At 40.0% G+C, this 19,291-nt stretch overlaps 1 protein-coding gene across 2 annotated transcripts; it reads left to right on the plus strand.

The window, feature by feature from the left end:
• The first annotated feature begins 2,155 nt into the window (after positions 1–2,155).
• arf6a (ADP-ribosylation factor 6a) lies at positions 2,156–4,780 on the plus strand. Of its 2 annotated transcripts, none has more exons than XM_034228467.1 (2): positions 2,156–2,319; positions 2,453–4,780. In XM_034228467.1, the coding sequence occupies exon 2, from the start codon at positions 3,126–3,128 to the stop codon at positions 3,651–3,653; it is 528 nt and encodes a 175-aa protein (XP_034084358.1). In that variant the 5' UTR covers positions 2,156–2,319; positions 2,453–3,125; the 3' UTR covers positions 3,654–4,780. The 2 variants fall into 2 exon arrangements, with proteins under 2 accessions (XP_034084358.1, XP_034084359.1); XM_034228468.1 differs by having other exon boundaries at positions 2,167–2,315.
• Positions 4,781–19,291: the final 14,511 nt, after the last annotated feature.

Below are 19,291 nucleotides of genomic sequence, written 5' to 3' on the forward strand. Positions count from 1 at the left end.
TAGAAAGAGGCATACACGTAGTTAACCATATAATATAGGTAGAACAATTACGCCTATAATACAGCAACATGTTATACAGTTGTGAGGTAGAATTCAGCATTTTTCAAGTGTTGCCTTTCCATTATTTAGAAGTACAGTTCTCTTTAGATATCACTTGACTAATATCAGTAGGCCTTTTCATAGTTTTAGTAATTGCACTGTTAATATATTAGCCCTAGCAGTGTACGTTTTACGATAATAGTGTTTATTCATTTGAATGTATTTGTTAAATGCAAGAAATAGGCTGCTTTCGACAACGTGTGAAACTGAAGTTCCGCCAGCACTACACAACCTCCACGTCACAGTTTAATCGTGCAGGAACGCTTTTGAATGAATGATCAGACATGTCGGGGGAAACCCGGCTGTAAATCCCCTCTCCAGATCATTGTGCCTACTAAATCTTTAGATCTGCTTCATATGTAGAGTCCTATGAGTAAATATTGTAGCAGACGTCATATTAAAGGTGATTTAATACACAATGAAAGCTCAAATGGCGTCAACACTGGGCTAATAATGGACTAGTCTGCAGTTCAGTTGCTTGAAGCGCGCATGCGAAATGGCGTGTGGCCCCTTCAAGTTCGGTCGGAAATCCCAAATAAAAGTGAGTAATAATAATATATTTAATTTGTTAGCGCTTTTACAGATGCGCAAAGACGCTTTACAGATATAGTGAAGAGAAAAGAAAAGGAAGGAACAACAAATAAATATATAGTTAAAGTTAAAGTCAAATAATACAAAAACAATCACACATTAAAAGCCAGATTGAAGAGGTGAGTTTTTTGATGGTGTTGAGGTCAGTGCAGTCTCTGATGGGTTGTGGGAGTGAGTTCCAGAGGGAGGGGGGAGCGACGGAGAAGGCTCTGTCCCCCCAGGTCCGGTGATTGGTGCGGGTGGGGATGGATAGGAGGTTGGCTTCTGATGAGCGGAGGCAGCGGGAAGGGGCGTGGTGGTGCAGCAGGTCTGTGAGGTAGGGGTGGGGGGGTCTGTGAGTAGTGCTTGTTTCCCTTGCCCACAGAGTTTTTCACGCAGACGTTGCACTTTTATGCTGAATGAATAAAGTTAAGTAAAATGTAGCCGTTTACTTATTATTAATTAATACTAATTATAAGCCAGATGATATGCAGTGTCATGCCAGTGTCAAGCTAGACAGTAGGCATACCGATGCTGTGTGATGTGTGATCAGGGGCAGACATAGATATTTTTCAACTAAAGACCATTGCAACACTGCTTCAACTTAACATTAAAGCCCTTGGAAACGTAGTATTGAATCAATGCTATCCACAACAGTTAATATTCATGATTAAGAGGCAACATCATAAATTACTCAAAAACTCAAATATTCTACTTCATCAGGACTGTGGGTCACACCCTCTTTTTGAAGTTGCTTTGCAACCGCTTGCAACCGTCGCCAGTTGCTTTGAACCGCTACAAAGAGTAGGCCTATGTATTGAAACAAGGACATTTAACCAGATGTAGGCCTATAATATGAGTAGTATGAACAGTAATGTATGGAAAACATTTAAATACAGGAAAGTGAGATATGAATATGTTTAACGTATACAGTATGAACAGTTTGACATGTGAGTAATGAATACATTATGATACAGTATGAACAGTAAAATATGTCAAGCAGTTACTGTAGGCTGAATAGATATACTTATGTATAGTGCAGTTGTAAGTACAATAAATGGTAATAGTAGAACTCCTTTCAGAATAAACAGCTAGAGGTATGATATGAATAGGATGTAATTGATATCCAATGTACCAGCCTACAGTAGTAGACAGTGGTAGAAAAAATGAATACTCTATACAGTATAGTATGGACTGTGGTGTAAAAAAGTATGGGTATAAGAGAATAAAGAGCCAACAACACAATAGCTATACTTCTTATAACTGATATTAGTTGCGAATGTTAACATTATTATAACATTAATTTAATTATAATCTGATATAATCACACTAGCATTATAATAGAGATAGTTGAGTAACACTACCTACAAAATATATTAACACACTCCAGGCTTTCATGCAACGCCCTTGTGGTAGAATGTTTTTTTTCTGTTTTGAAATGTCTGAGCTATTGCGTAGCCCCTGAACGCAGCAGCAGTGTGTGAGAGCAGCGTAGAGGAAGTGGCGGCTGATCTGGGTCCGCACCTTTTCCGGTAACACAGCACCGCTGTGACTGAAAGGCTGGAGAGAGAGAGGGAGGAAGAGAGACAGAGAGCGGCAAGAGCGGGGAGAAACGGCCCGGGGACTGGGGGATGATTGCCGCAGACGTAGGTATAAATCCCGCTCTCTATTTTCTACTCTTTTGTTTCGCTTTTCTATCCGCAGATATAATTATTTTTCGGATTCAAAGTTGTCCTCTGTACTAACACCCCTCCCTTCTCTGGACCGCTCTTGTGTCACACAGGGGGAAGAGAAGAAAGTCGGATGAATCAATGACCTTTTGAACGCTCTTCCTGTGGATGTCCCGGTGCAGAAACGGAACGTGAAGCTCATTTTTGGGCGTGTTTTGATACGAAAAACACTGTGCTTGGAAATCAATCGACTGGAATCGGCTTAGGGCAAGTTTGGACAGCCGGCAGCCAAGGAGGAAGTGAGAACCCCGGGCTTGGACAGGGCCTGATTTATATAGTAAGCTAGGCAACAAAAAAAGCCACTCTGTTTTTAAAATCAAATGAGAGAAAGAAGATTTTTGACCGAGAAGAAACACTTGAAATGTTGATTTTGAAGGAAGTCTAGTTTGAAACAACGGGATGTCATTTTTGCTCCTTACATCGGAGAGCAGTGGATCATGAAAATATATCCCCACCCAATTCTGCGAGGGCTACCCACATACTGCTCCCCTTGAAGTCACCCTCTCAGGTCAGATCATCCAGCTAATTGTAGTCGATTATCAAACTGCACAAACTTGAGTCACCGCCTTTTGAATATTGACACTGTCAGCCCACCGCTGCCATCACGTGGACTTTCAGACACACTGATACTGTAACTTCTCAGTTGTATTGAAAACAACTTTGACTTTGTCTCTCATAAGAGAAGTTTTTTTCCCTCCATCAAAGTATTTATGCACGGCAAACAAGATGGGCAAAGTGCTGTCAAAGATCTTTGGCAACAAGGAGATGAGAATATTGATGCTTGGACTTGATGCTGCTGGTAAAACTACCATCCTGTACAAGCTGAAGCTGGGACAGTCGGTCACCACCATCCCCACCGTTGGATTCAACGTGGAGACGGTCACGTATAAGAATGTGAAGTTCAACGTATGGGATGTGGGGGGGCAGGACAAGATCAGACCACTGTGGAGACATTACTACACAGGCACCCAGGGCCTCATTTTCGTGGTGGACTGCGCCGACAGGGACAGGATCGATGAGGCGAAGCAGGAGCTCCACCGAATCATCAACGACCGGGAGATGAGGGACGCCATCATCCTGATCTTCGCCAACAAACAGGACCTTCCAGATGCCATGAAACCCCACGAGATCCAGGAGAAGCTGGGCCTGACCCGGATCAGAGATAGGAATTGGTACGTTCAGCCCTCGTGTGCGACAACAGGGGATGGACTATACGAGGGCCTGACCTGGCTTACCTCAAATTACAAATCTTAATGTTTCTCCATTCACCAGCCTGGACACTTTGAGGCAAATAAAGTAGCCGAGAATGAAAAAAAAAATGCAATCTGAAGCAATTAATACCATGACCTCTCTGCTGAGTGTATATCAAAGAGAGTAGCAATTATATTTTTGTTTTATTTTCCTTTTTTTGATATTGACTTCAATATAAGCCCAGATTTCATTTAAACAAAAGACAATTTATTTTTTCTTTAGTTTGCTTTGGTTCACTTTCTGTATAATCAGTACTGTTTAAATATACAAGACGCTTTCTTTTGTTCTCCTCTCTTTGTATAATGCCTTTTTAGGGGACTCTTTGGGACACTTTTGCCTATGCTTGACTCTCATTCAGTATTCTCATGACCCAGCTACATATCCAAAGGATGGGGAAAGTCCAGAAACCATTGCCTACATCAGCATATCACTTTCATGGCCCAAACTGCCTCTGTAATTTGTAAGAATGTGTATTCTGGATATGTTTGGACCTCAAGAAAAAAAAAAACAGTTTTCATAATTGATTGTACTGGGATGGTTGAGGAGAGGTGTTTGTTCTTATTTCCTGTGCATTGATCATATCCATCATGTCTACTTTGGCGGTCTGTTTGAAAGACACTATGTGGACGCTGGATATTCACACACACTCACACTGTGATATGGATATATATTTTTGTTGTTTCAGGGTCTGAATTCGTTACCACCAGTCTCATTTCTGCCTCTTGTGTTTCACCCAGAGCTTCCATTACTGTCGAGTATTTGTAGTTTCAGCTGCCTTCAGGAGCGACCCGGGTTACAGGTGCCCCAAAATCAAGACAGCGGCAGAAGGTATTCTCAAATGTTGAGTTTTCACTTTGGGAGGGGGGGGTTGGTAACCAGTTAGCTGGCTGTGCACATTTCAGACGACTGACTTTTGGACCCCAGCAAATGTTAATGATATTCCCAACCCACCTCCAATGTAGGTGCTTAGTGTCTTGAACCCTCTTTTCTTTTTACCCATCATCCTCTGCCTGTACACTTAAGTTCCTGCATCTGTTAAAGTTCCAAAAGATACTGCACTGTTTTGATTGTGTTCCCTTTCTCTTTTGCTATGCTGTCGAAATAATAAAAAAATATATCCAGATCAGTACGAAAATGTGATGCCTTTTTCTATAAGCAGCTGCAGCCGTTAGAAGCAAAAGTCATATTTAACTTCTGAAAAAGTGTAACTCATAAAGGAGGAAGTGAGAGTTCAGGGCGTTAGAATTGTTCAAAGGACAAAGTGAAGGGAGCCTAGGCCCGTTAGCTTTCTGCACTTGCATGTGTGACTCACTGGCTGTGAATAAATGATGAGATCTCTAGTTTCCGAGTTGTGATTGTCGGGTAAAGCGTGCTTAAAGTATCCCTTTGTCCAGCGGGGAGCTGACTCCTCACATGGCTTTTGATATTTTCTAACAGAGGAGAGTAATGTGGAGTTGGCCGAACTCCTGAACCATGGAAAGGGTAAAAGTCAACAAGCTTGAACTTTTCAGTAGGGTACGTGAGGACACTTAGTATGTACTTGGTAATGGGTAACTCCACTTTTGCATATTTTAAGGTGCTAATAAAAGCAGGAAACTACACATTTATCACAAACCATGCTCTATACCATCATTATGATAAATATATCTTACATTGTTGTAAGAATTTGTCCTTAGAAAGAGTGAAATTGGGTCACAGAGAATGTAACGAGAGCGGTGTCATGCTTTATTCTTGTGTTTCACTGAGGTTTAGGGTGACAGCCTAAAAGACCGTCTTGGTTTCTTTCTAAATCGCCATAAGGGACAGACTTGATGATCATTCATCTTTTATTTGTTAAAACCACTTAATGTATATTGCAACTGAGAGTTGTACATGTTCCTAAACTGTAAGAAGAATCAAAATAGCGTTTAATATTCCCTATCTCTTAACACACGTCTAAAGAGGCAGGTGTGAGTTGTGGGTAGTGACATCACTGTGTGAAGTCAGGAAACGCTTGAAATAGGAAAATAGTTATCATGTAAATCGGTGGGTTTGTGGGTTATTGTCTCTTGGAAAGCAAGAACAGTGACAGTATAAGTGTCAGGTTGATCTGTAAAGATACACAGGTCAAATACTTATTCCAAGTGCAGGTTATTTCTCTATTCCGGAAAGTGCTAAGCAGTAGCAGCACAGTTATCACTCTCCAATTTTCTGAAAATGTCATATTGCATATTTCTCCTAATATGTTACTCTAGCAATGTCCAGGAGAAACTGAGTCAATGACTTCCTGTTACAGGAATGCCTGATCTCTATCTCAGTATTTGCTCTGTTTGCTCATATGGTGTTTGTTCTGTTAGCTGGTGAATTGAAGTTTGACCTGTTGCTCGGTTGAAGCAGTATCATGCATGTGACGTGTGCAGCATGAAGGACAGGGACAGGTACACTGAGATATACACACAAATACCACAGCCTATACATCTCTCCTGAAACTGCTCACTTCTTTTGGAAATGTGAAGCATCACTAACAGGAATTTCCTGCATTTTCAGAACATGCCATTGCATTGAAATCTCCTTATTTGAACAGTCGAGGGCAGCGCCTCTGCTGTGTGTCAAGTATGATTTTGTTTGCTTATACTTTTCAATTCATGGCTTCCATTGTGGATGTGGACATTCCAAAGTGAAATCTACAAACGGTTTTTCGTGTCTCAGGAGAGGAAATATGGAAAGGCAGAGAGCCGTTTGAAAAGAACTCCTGATGTTGCGTCAGCGGCGTGCCAGTGAATCATGCTGCACATGTCAGAGGCCTTTTGTGCAGCTGTCACTGCACTAAGCAGCAGATAAGCAGCAGCACACACATTGGCTGGTGTCACTGGCTGTCAGGCTCACCTGTAGCCCTGTTAAAGGACACCATTTACAAGATTGTCACTCCTACTTAAGGTGCGTTTGTGTCAAGAAAAAAACCTGTCTCTCAGACTTCAGTGCTAGCAGAGAAGTTGCACTCATTTTGTTTTGAAAGTTGTCCGGAGTTCCCCTGAAACCTCATTGATACAATGACACATTTCTTTCAGTTCCTCATCATCAGTCACATCAGAAGTGATTCACTTCAAATGTGTTTCCTGTGACCAGCCTCCCTGTAAAAGCTTAATACGGAAGTGTTAGATTTGAATGAAAGCCCGAGCAGACCTGCTGATTTTTTTTTCGTGTTAAGCTTTAGCCCCGAGCACTGCCATTGTATGTGGCCGGGTGGGGGTGGACTTGACTATTGTACGCCTCTTTGAAGGGGGTGGTTTCGAAAACAACACTTTTAAATGGAACTCATTGGCAGTTCCTCTGTCATGTGTTTACTCAGGCGTTCCTCTTTGATTTTAACCTCATTTCAGTTCTTCAATCAGCTAACCAGGACACCGTTACATAAAGATATTTCAACATGAAGCTGATTTTAAATCAAGTAAAATATGACATCAAAACCTCTAACATTTATTTGCGGAAGTATACCTGAACTAGAAGTTAATTATGTGAGTAAATACATCGTGTACATGAATGCAGTACAAGCACTGATTGTGTTGATGTCACTACAACCCCACATACACTCATGTACTGAGATATAGAGTTGAATAATCACACTTTTCAACATTGCTTTCCTCACACCTCAGGCAGTCGCGGTCTGCCCACAGTTGTTTCCATAGCACTGGGGAGTTTAGAGATGGTATTCTCACTTTACTTGAAGAGTCGGAGGCCAAGTGAAGCTCTCGATGAGGGTGTCAGCCTCAAGATTTTTCTCATTCGGTTTGCACAAATGTGCTTAAGAGTTAGTTTCATCGGCTGGTGTAGATATGCACAGAATCTGCAAGTTAAGGCGTAGACACAACAACAGTAATAAAGGTTGGGTACCACTTTACAATAAGACTACCCTTATAAACGGTTTACGAATAGTTTGTAATTAATTTATTAATTAGGTTGTGAACACTTTATAAATCATTAATAAGCTTTTATAAGACATGAGATAAACAGGGCAACTGTAACCGGTTGCTTGCCAAATAGTGAGCCCACATGTATCTGTACTGCTAAGCCTATTGGCTACTTAGCTTACTTCGTGTTCTTCATCAGCCAGCATCCTTGGTATCTGTTGCTCACTCAGTTGATTCTCGCTAAGTAGCCAATATAAGGTTTAGTCATCTTGCCAAATAGTGAGCCTGTGTTGATGTATGAAAACTATGTTAGAACTGGTTTATAAATGGTTCTTAATGATTAATAAAGTGTTTACAACCTAATTCATAACCTAATTATAAACCATTCATGAATCCTTTATAAGGGTTTTCTTATTGTAAAGTCCGAATGTTGTGTTATAAAACTTCACATTATATGAATTATTTCATTATTTGGGATCAAATTCAATAGTTTGACACTTTGGGTTATATGCTAATTTGTGTTTTACTTACCAGTACCGAGAGTTAGAAAAGGTCTTGTATCTGTTATTATAGCTAAATGAAGAGCAACAGCTAGCTCAGATCGGTCCAAAAGGTGGCCAATTCCTCTTTAGCTCACCACATTATTACCAACACATTATATATAGCTTGTATAATTTCACACCAAATACAAATATACAAGCACTTCCTCCTGGTGTCTCCACTGGTGGCTGCTACCAAGATATAATCCAATAAATAACCCCACAAATTGGCAAATTGGCACTTTTACACTTCAGTTGTGACAAATAAACAAATTATAAAAAGTGGTATTCATTTGCCCTTCTAACTTTTTGCGAAAACGTGATTAAGTGTTTTTCAAGGACTGTTGAATTGGAAATTCCTAAGAAAAGTGTCCATGACAAGTTAATTCTAAATATTTATAGATTATCCAACTCAACACCCCTCCCCTGCCTTTTCTTTATCAAACCAATTCTTCTTCAGCCCATCAAGGATACAATTCACGCTTTGGTTTTCAATCTTCTTAAAAAACAACTGTCTTTTGATTGAATGATTATCTTCACAGGCATTTCCTGTCCAACAACGTCCACTATTGTCACACACAGAGGGACGTTAGGAATGGTTGGATGGGCCCAAGCTACAGCTCAAAAAGTTTCAATGTCTCGGTTGTCATGGAGCCCGTTTAAACAGTGTCGTAAAAGCAGCGTACAGCATGACATTCAGCTTTTAGACAGTTGTAAGCTCCTCAGAATGTGTCGCACATTGCATTTCCCCTCGTCTTTGGACAATGTGCTAATAATTACAGGGAGCCCGAGGCCTGTACTTGCATTTGGCGGAGAAGTTGTGCAGTGGGAGGGATGTGTTTAGCAGTAATGACTCAGACTCACAGATGTAATTAATGGAGGCTGTGAAATGAAAGCATTGTTTTTCGACATCATTTAAATAGAAACCGCTTATTTTCCAACATCTTGAAAAAAAAGAGCAGGTGGAGAGATCTAATGTTTGCATAAAGCAGGGAAACTGATTTTTCTATTAGCTTTATTAGGTTTTACAATGTATTTAATCTACACTTTAAATTTCCTCGATGCAATTGTGATCGATTCTATTATTTGAGTCTTGTCTGTGCCATAATGTCAAAACATCTTCTAACAGATGACATGGGGCCCTGTTGCTGAAACTATGTGAAACTAAAGGGTCAGAAAGTTCAGACCTTTCCCAAGGCCATTCCCATGTGAAACATACTGTATTGCATGTATCCACCCTTTGTTTCTGATATGCTCCAAAGGTTCTTCCATTGGCCATGCTTTACTTTTTCACAATTTTTCTTTAAAATCGAGCCAGTATTGTTCTGTAATGCTGCTGATAGACAAACAAACATTCGAACAGATCTTTGAGATATGTATTAAAAAACAGGAAGATACATGATTATCTTACTACAGAAGTACTCTTCCTCTATAAAGACCTTATGGGTAAATGTTGATTTGTGTTTTCATTTTTGACAGGAAGTGACATATTCTGCAACCTTCCTGTGTGATACATGGCACACCAGAGCAACAGATGGACACTGAGATAATAAAAAAAACAATGAACAGGGTAGTAGAGAAAAGTACAATAGTTTTGTCTGCTTGGGTCTCAAACACAACCACACAGGGTTCAACCAATGTTATTCTGAGGTTGATAATGTGTCTTTTAAACAGTGTTGTACTTACCTGGACAGATTATCTGTTATAAAGCAGGGACATCATGCATTATTTAAGCAGAAACCATGACTGCCTTTAGTAAGAGTTGGACCAAGAATAGTGGAAAGAACATGGTTTAAAACTCTGTTTATCTCTCAGAAAGTCATCCTCTGTTGCTTTATTTTTAGTTGAAATAACAGAATCAGCAAGTGCAACTTACATTCTTCAAAAGCCTCTGTAATAAAATCTGTTGAATCAGGTCAAAGGCTGCCATTCACTAGTTGTGTAATTATTAGTAGGTCGGCTGTGGAATAGTGTCAACATGAACAGGGTGAGCCAATTACTCTTAAATGTCTCTGTCTTTCCCCTCTGGTGCCTGTTGGCAACCACCCATACAAACACGGAAATAGAGTCACAATTACAACTTTCATCCCTAAATAACACACAACACTAAATCCCAAAATAACCCACCACACACAGCCTCCCCGACGGCTCTTACTAATGACCGCCTCCCCGACGGCTCTTACTAATGACCTGTCTGAGGCAACCTGATCTCATCAGAATGCGTGACTCCACCACGCAACCTTAACACCACATTGCGTGGTGGAGTCACGCATTCTGCTACATTTGCGTGTCGGCACCACGCAAAAAACCCCAATGTAAAGTGAATGAGGCTCTTTTGTCGTGGTGCACACACGCATTTCTACAACGTCCTGCAGTGAGCTTTTATTCTATAAAACGTTTTTAAAATCTACTTTATAGCTTGTAGTAACTCACGCGAGGCTTCTTTTATTTTATTTGTATTCATAATAATTTGTATTTGTCGTCAGAATGTATTATGGTGCATTAGTTACGAATTTTTGTTCTCAAAAAACAGTGCATTGTGTGTAATACAACTGTGATTTTTATTAAATTAGTTAGTTTTTAAGGAAGGCCAGAGCTTCAGCTGTGTCAATAGATTGTTCCCTTTAGTTAACGTTATTTAAAAGATAATGATCATGTCCCCTTTATTGTATTACGAGCGTCCATTCCCATTGGATAACGGAGAATTTTACACCCGGAAGTGAGTATTCTCTTTACTGTCGATTGATTTTACAGTGATATCTGAACTACTCATCAACTCAAAAACACCAGATTATCCTTGTTAATTACACAACATTGATTGGTTTAAATTGTGTACAATGCTTTTGTATTTTTCCCCTTCGATTCGGAGAAACGAATATTTGTTCGGAGTTTTTGGATGGCAGAAGACACTACACTACCCAGAATCCTCAGCTATCGTTTGGGACTACACCATGTGCTTAGCTTGACAAACCCCGTGATCAGTCCCAAGCTCTGTGATTGGATGTTGGAGTGGCAATGCGCGAAGTTTACACGGAGCGTCAAAAAGCACCTTGAAATGGAATGAAACCCATCGACGGCACACTATTCAAAACAGGAATCGAACGTGTCCTATCCCCCCACCCCCCCCTTAGGTTGCAGGCTCCTCCAACAGTGCAACACAATACAACAGATACACAGAAAAAATAGTGAAATAGTGCAATAAGAGTCTATATACAAGATTGATTGGAATCTTTTTTAATTTTTATTTAACCTTTATTTAACCAGATAAAAGCATTGAGATACAATCTCATTTTCAATGCTGACCTGGCCAAGAAGTTAGCAACGTTACACATAACACATAACACACACATATAAAAGAGAACATAACTAAGAAAACAAAAGACAAAAAAGCAGTCACTATATTGTGAATATGATATATTAGATAAATAATTTCTAAGTAGCAGCCAGATGAATGTTATGGATGTTGTTTCTAAGTTCAGGTGTTTCATAGTCTTATGGCCTGTGGGATGAAGCTGTCCCTGAGTCTGATGGTTTTAGTCCGGATGCTGCGGTACCGCCTGCCAGACGGCAGCAGACAGAACCGTTTGTGGCTGGGGTGATGGGGGTCTTTTATAATCCTGAGGGCTTTCTTTAAGGTTAACGTGGTGTTTTTACTCCACTACATTTATTTTAGTTACTTTACAGATTTGGATTAATGATGTGAAATATAAACAACCCTTAAATCAGACTTTAGTTACACCTGAGTAAAATTCAGTGAAGGTGATTGTCAAGTGCCAACAATCAGGAGAGATATTTGATAGTTGGTGCTCGAGAAGACTAAACATTTATCTGCAGATCCGTATAAAGCATATTCATTACTCGTTATTCTCTAATCGTTCATTAAAGACTGCATATAATTGATATTTTGCACATCCCTTTCAAGATTTCAAGATTTTCAAAGGTTTATTGACATATCATATACACAACTACGTTGTAGTTATGCAATGAATGAAAAACTTGGGTCGCAGGTTCCTCAACAGTGCATTACAAGACATCTATCAATATGTGTGTACCTCCACCATTAAACTGTCATATTCTGCACATTTCTTATACTATCTACATAAGAGTATAATTAATGTGTATAATATCAGTTAAAATAAATGCTTCAACATAGTTAACATTGCAGGAAAGTTGATTGTCAAGTTCCAAAACAAACCATGCAATATATTAGACGTTAAGCACTTTGTCAGGCTTAATATGTATCTGTAGATAGATACCCCCAAAGCTTTTTTCTTATTTAAAAGAAGACCTTAGCCTAAAGTATTCTTTAATGTTTAAATAAAGCCTTATTAGTTTGTCTGTTTTGCACATCCTCCTATCAGGCACTAAACTGTTTTGTTGTAGATATTATTTACAGTATCTTCTTGATATTTTCTATTCTATATTTATATCATTGACCTTCTACTTTCCCACTATTTTGTATGTACTCTTAATATTTAAATGTTTTCATCAAATATAACACATTCAAAAGTGCTTTACAAAAATGAAAGACATTAAGAAAAATGCATTTTAAACAGTCATTCAAAAGCAACATAATCTTCCTGCATTGCAATTACTCCAAACGTGTAATAACGTGCTTTAACCAGTAGGAGGTGCGGGTTAAAAAACTGTCAAGTTTAAAGTGTTAACAAAATAAAATATATTGCTGTTTCTGGTTTAGTTTACGACGGATATATGTTGTTATTGTTTTGATATTTGTAACAAAAGCGATGGAAAAAACCCACAGTAACACAGAAAAGATGGTCTTAACATGACCCAGCGGTCTAGTAGTTAATAAAAAACAATAATATCAAAACAGATTATTACTACTAACTTTATTGTGAAATTAAAACAGAACGGTAAAAGAATAGTTTCCGGTCTATTCTGATGCCCGATCTCTGTAGATAAATAAAGAACTACGATAGATGTGTAATATTTAATGCAGCCAAACCATTTATTACAATGCATTAATGTGATGACTTTCAAAGAGTAAAGCAAGCACTGCTGAATAAAGTATGATTTTATCTTTTACGAAACGTTTTTTTTCATTTGGAATGCAGTTAGAGGTCAACCAATCACAGAGCTTGAGGACTGATCACGGGGTTTGTCAAACAGAGCACATGGTGTAGTCCCAAACGATAGCTGAGGATTCTGGGTAGTGTAGTGTCTTCTGCCATCCAAAAACTCCGAACAAATATTTGTTTCTCCGAATCGAAGGGGAAAATACAAAAGCATTGTACACAATTTAAACCAATCAATGTTGTGTAATTAACAAGGATAATCTGGTGTTTTTGAGTTGATGAGTAGTTCAGATATCACTGTAAAATCAATCGACTGTAAGGAGAATACTTACTTCCGGGTGTAAAATTCTCCGTTATCCAATGGGAATGGATGCTCGTAATACAATAAAGGGGACATGATCATTATCTTTTAAATAACGTTAACTAAAGGGAACAATCTATTGACACAGCTGAAGCTCTGGCCTTCCTTAAAAACTAACTAATTTAATAAAAATCACAGTTGTATTACACACAATGCACTGTTTTTTGAGAACAAAAATGTGTGACTAATGCACCATAATACATTCTGACGACAAATAAAAATTATTATGAATACAAATACAATAAAAGAAGCCTCCTGTGAGTTACTACAAGCTATAAAGTAGATTTAAAAAACGTTTTATAGAATAAAAGCTCACTGCGGGACGTTGTAGAAATGCGTGTGTGCACCACGACAAAAGAGCCTCATTCACTTTACATTGGGGTTTTTTGCGTGGTGCCGACACGTAAATGTAGCAGAATGCGTGACTCCACCACGCAATGCGGTGTTACGGCCCGTCCACACAGCGGCGTGCGTTGAAGCTTCCAACGCTTCTGCCCATTCACTTTGAATGGGGTGACGTCACTTTTAGCCGAACTGCATCGTGGGAAGCGACGCGGAGCGTTGCTGGCGTGGCTCGCTGCAAAAGTTGAGCAATGCTCAACTTTTGACGCCTCGGCAGAAGCGTCAGCCAATCGAATCATATGCCAGTACAAGCTCTAGCCAATTAAACCGCTGCTTGTGTGTCAGGGGCGGGAGATTCATGTGATTGGTTGTTGGTCGAGTGTCAGACACGCCCGCCGGCAAGCGTCAACGCACGCCGCTGTGTGGACGGGCCGTTAAGGTTGCGTGGTGGAGTCACGCATTCTGGTGAGATCAGGTTGGTCTGAGGAGCCATCTGCTTTTGTGTAAGGCACTCGCACCAGCAGCTGTGTGTGTAGCCTAGTGCTCAGGTCATGTACATGTAGGTTGTTGGCAGGTGCTCCAAGAAGCTCAATGATTTGTGAAGGGACTCTTTGTGCTGAAAGCAATCAGAGAAGAACATCTTAGTTTACTAGCCAGTGTTTAAGCTGAGCTGCAGTCTTATTAAAAGGCGTCAGAATGCATTATTTGCTGGGACAATGTTTCCTGTTTCTCAAAATACTAGTTGGTTTAAGTTGTAATGATGGTTCTAGTTGCAGTGATTCCATTTATTCAGCTCTGGACTGAAAATAAACCTGTAGCCATCAAGACTCCAACATGCAAAGAGCTCCCAGTCCTGGCTGCATGGCTAACCGAGCTAACAGGTAAGCAGCGGTTAGCAGTTAGCGTTACTTAAGCAACAGGTTAACCTATCCGTCCATCAGGATACTCCGTACATCAGCGGGAATTGAGGCAAAGCAGCCGGAGGGCATGACAGGACAAACTAGAAAACAATTTTAAACTATATTATCCAGTTTCAGCTAAATCAATTTAGTTCCATAAAGCAGTATGCACTCCCCCTGGGGAATTCTACAACCCGCTCACAAGAGTTACATAGTGTGAGAAACTGCCTTTGGGGCCCTGAGTGGGAATAACAGAGACACCATTCTCCCTATTACAAGTCAGTGTAGCATCAAAATGATATTGAAGCTGTCATTTTTAAAGGTTAATTAGCTGCATATGTTGCTTTAATTTAAAAACTGCAATACATCAACCATGCAATGCCTAACCAACTGACTACAAAGGTTAATCGTTCACATGTGCAGCAATTTGTTGGTTTATATCTGACTTTGATTTGGCTCAAAAGTCATTGTTATGGTCATTGAATGACTTCCTTTATCTCCTGCTTCTCACATGATCTTTACTTGTCTTGCTGAATGACTGGCTTAAAAGCAATATCTTTTTTTTTGCATTTAAAGTGCCCCAAAAATCAGCACACATTTCAGGACTATTAAAATCAAAACTATTTTAACTCTGCATTACTGTAGTTATAATGTTCAGTATACACAATTGGTCCTAATGCCATCCATTTTTGGTGTTTTGCAACAAATCTGCTTGTGTATGTAATTAGTCTTCCCTAGGAAGCCAAAAAATAGTGGTGTCACGATCTGTCTTTGTGGTATTTTGTCTTGTCTTGTTTCATGTTTTATTTTGAAAGGTCTTCACCTCCTGTCTTGCCTGTTTCTGTCTGCGTTGTGTCTTGTTTAAATCTGTCTGTGGTTCCCGGTCGTTAGTTTCCCTGGTGTGTCTAATTTACCCGATTGTGTTCACCTGGTGTCCCTGTGTTTTCTCCTCCCTCCTCACCTGTGTCTTGTTTCTGTGATTAGTCTTGTGTGTATTTAAGTTCTGGTTTTTCTGTCTGTCTTTGTCGGTTCGTCTTTTGTTGTTGACTGTGTTCACCGGTGAGTGTTCTGTCTGTCCAAGTTCTATTCGTTATCCTTGAAATAAAGGTATAATCAGTTAAATCTGCATTTGGGTCCTGCTTCTTTCGCTCTACCGTGACAAGTGGAGCCTGTTGTGTCCGAGAACGGGAATATGCTGAGCCATCTGCAGTATCATGCCTGCTCTATAGGAGTCTGCCTCCTCGAGTACAGGGAGTATGGTGTCTCACACAGACAGACACACACCCAGTAGGCATGTGTGCACTCGTGCATCACAGGTAGCACACTGTCTCTTTGTTGCAACCTCATGCACTTTTACCCTAGCACACAGTGAGGCTTATAAAATATAGTTCATGGCATGATTTCATTATTTGTATTAAAATGATTCAATTACTATTGTTTCTCTGTTTGGCATGTTTTATATCAAAAAGTCATAGGTTTTGCTTAACAAGTCCTTCTAAGCTTAAAATAAACTAAATGACAGAAATACCTTTTTCTTTGTTTGCTTTTGTCTCTATGGCAACATTGACAAAGACTTAGCAGCATGTGGCTGAAGCACATCTAAGCGGTCAAATTGACTGTCGGATCTCCCATCCCTTACTTACCATTCTTCGGCCTTATATCTTTTAAATCAGTGTCAACTAAATCCAGATCAAGGAAGTCGGCCTTGAGGCATCTTTGCGTCACTGATACTCTGACATTCATGTCACGTTTTTCATAAACTCCTTCTGAACATGTGTTCAGTTTGCACAGGCCAAAAATAAAACCAGCCATATCAGCTGTGGCATTTATGTGTAAATAGAAAGTTAACTAAATGTGATTTACACTTGGGCCTCTCACATACTGAAATATGAACTCAATATGTTGTGATTACCTGTAAATGTATATATTTATCATGTCCTCCAGAAGGGTCATATTTGCGTACATTCTTTATGAGCATGCACTTAAAAATGATGAGTAGCCACTCATTTGAATGTGTTTTGCTTGTGTTGAAATACAGCCTGCCGAAATATGTGTAATGACAGCAAAGGTAATGCATTCCATATGTTCAAAATTAGGCATACAATCTGATCTGTGATATGTTCACCAAATATGGTTCCTAGATAACTTTTAAATGTGATTTAACATTGTGTTCCCTGTAACACACTGTGGATTTCAAGTAGACTCCACATTCCTTTCCAATTTGGCCGGTTACATCTCTTAAAATCATGCCGGTGACATACCTGTCAAAGCAAGCTGCCATAAATGGAGATTTCAAATTGTTTTGTGCTGCTGACTTACTGACTTGAACTACTGTACAGCATTCTTATGTCAAACATAGTTTATATTGTGAACTGTGAATATAAATACTAAACTACAGTAGCGAGATGTGCAAGCAAGCCTGTGATCCACTCATTGAGAGATTTCCTGGCTGATGAGGCCATCATAGTACAAAGTGCCTGTCAATTTTCTTTTTAATAACATCTGCTGCTCTTCATCACATTAACTGCAGGAAAGACAGTCACTATATGTTTACCGTTTCCTTGCCTGTTTGTGGGCGATGTTGTGAGCAATATGACAATTTATTAACACAACTCTGTAATGACAGGCATCTGCATTGCTCAATATCCCTGAGCAAGTTGTTGAATCCCTCCCTGTGTTCTATGGTCCAAGTTAAATTGTCTTAGGGGACATAATAAAGCTATACAACATCATTCATTCAGACCATACTTTGCATTGTAAACTCCTTTTTAACTGAGGTTATAGTCCCCACAACACTGGATTGGATCCCTGCCCTGCTGATTGATTATGATGGTCATAAACAACATCAATTAGGTGCATGTGAGGATTCCTCCTGCATGACGGAAGCCAAACATATTTTCTAGTTTATTTCTGTAATACAGCCAAACATAGACGACCAGAAAGAAAAAAGGGGAGAGCAGAGGAAAGAGCAATTGAGAATGGATAGACAGAGAGACACAGAGAGTGTGAAGGGTGTGACCTTAATCCCAAGTGGGAAAGAGAGAAACTCACACTGACTGAAACACACACACACGCACACACATCTGGTCCATCCAGTTTCTACTTTGTATCTCACATGAAAAGTATGTGATACAAACAGAACAACTGGAGTACCACTCTATACCCTCATGAGGTGAGTCAGCACTCCAGTTGGTTGATTAGTTACTCAGTGGGCTGTCGTTGCTAGATCAAGGGTGTGGCTGGTTGTTTACTTTGGTTTATGCTTAAACTCATTCATGAGTCATCCCTGCTTTCAGTGTCCTCAACAGTCTCCTATGCAGAAATGTGGGAGAGGGGGCACGGCCATTTCTATTTGAATGTTTTATCATATCACTCAGTCACACCTGTACATTTGCACAAGGAAACACACCCAATAGCAAGGGCAAACTTCACTGCACAATGCAGAATCATGCAGATTATGCATAGTGCCTATGTTCCTTACCCTGCATGCAAGTCACTACATGTTACTCTCGCCTGCCAAGAAGGAGGATACTGTATAAAGAAAGCCGGGCTGCTGGAGAGGGAACAGATTATGTTACTGACACCCTGGCTCCGTCCAAAAAGCCTGCAGCTGAGGCTTTGCTTTCTATCTCATCAAAGAACAATGAACAGCAACCAGATTATTGGAGGAACTTGAGTGAAATAGGTGACGAGGCAGCTATCCCAACAATATCTCAACTGTTGACTCTAAACATTTGAATCCCAAAGCATTAGCCTACACCATCAGAAAAGCTGTATGGTGGAATACAGTGGGTGGTAAACAAGATGTGTGGACATACGCATTTGCATAAATAGTTACAGTTTACTGACTTCGTCATAGACTGAAAAGTTGTAGGCCTACTTTGAAACTGAGGTGCACTGGCACTGCCCTCATGTGGTCACAGCCTTGTGAGCAAATTCATAAACACTACTCGTTTTATTGAGAGCGAGAGAGATAGAGAGAGAGAAGGGGAGAGAGAGAGTGTGAGGAAGTGTGGGAACATTCGCAACATGTTTAAAGAGAGCAGTCGGCCTATTTCTGTCTCCCATCGCCCACATTAAATGCCGAAAATAAGAAAAAAAGCGTTTTTTTCTGGGGCGCAATGGTGACCCACATATATCTACACCACACCCCCCGAAGCATCTCATTACGTCAGACTCCATAATGGTCCACGAGATCAGATGTATGTTTTTCCATAAATTACTGGGTCTTTAACGTTAAATGTGTCAGTGCGGCTCTACATGCCAAGGGATGTGGGCACTTCCTCTGGATTTCGAAATGCCTCATTTTATTCTATCAGCGGGAGCCAGCTTCTCATCAAGGCTGCCTCCATTCTATGTTCCACAGGAGGGTTTGTGCTTAAGTATATGTGCATATTAAATATATGAAAGCATTTCATTAACCAAAACGCTACTACATTATTGTTGTTGTGTGAAACTCCTGACAAACACACATTCCCTTGGTAGAGGAAATGCTGTACAAAAATTCTAGATACATTTTGAATAACCACCCCTACAAAATATGGTACGCCCCACTCCCCGCCGTTAGCCGTTGT

This window comes from Gymnodraco acuticeps, unplaced genomic scaffold (assembly GCF_902827175.1).
Source record: "Gymnodraco acuticeps unplaced genomic scaffold, fGymAcu1.1, whole genome shotgun sequence".
Lineage (NCBI taxonomy): Eukaryota > Metazoa > Chordata > Actinopteri > Perciformes > Bathydraconidae > Gymnodraco > Gymnodraco acuticeps.

Excerpts from the sequence above, each read along its gene's own strand:
- arf6a (XM_034228467.1), top strand. The coding sequence starts at position 3,126 with ATGGGCAAAGTGCTGTCAAAGATCTTTGGCAACAAGGAGATGAGAATA.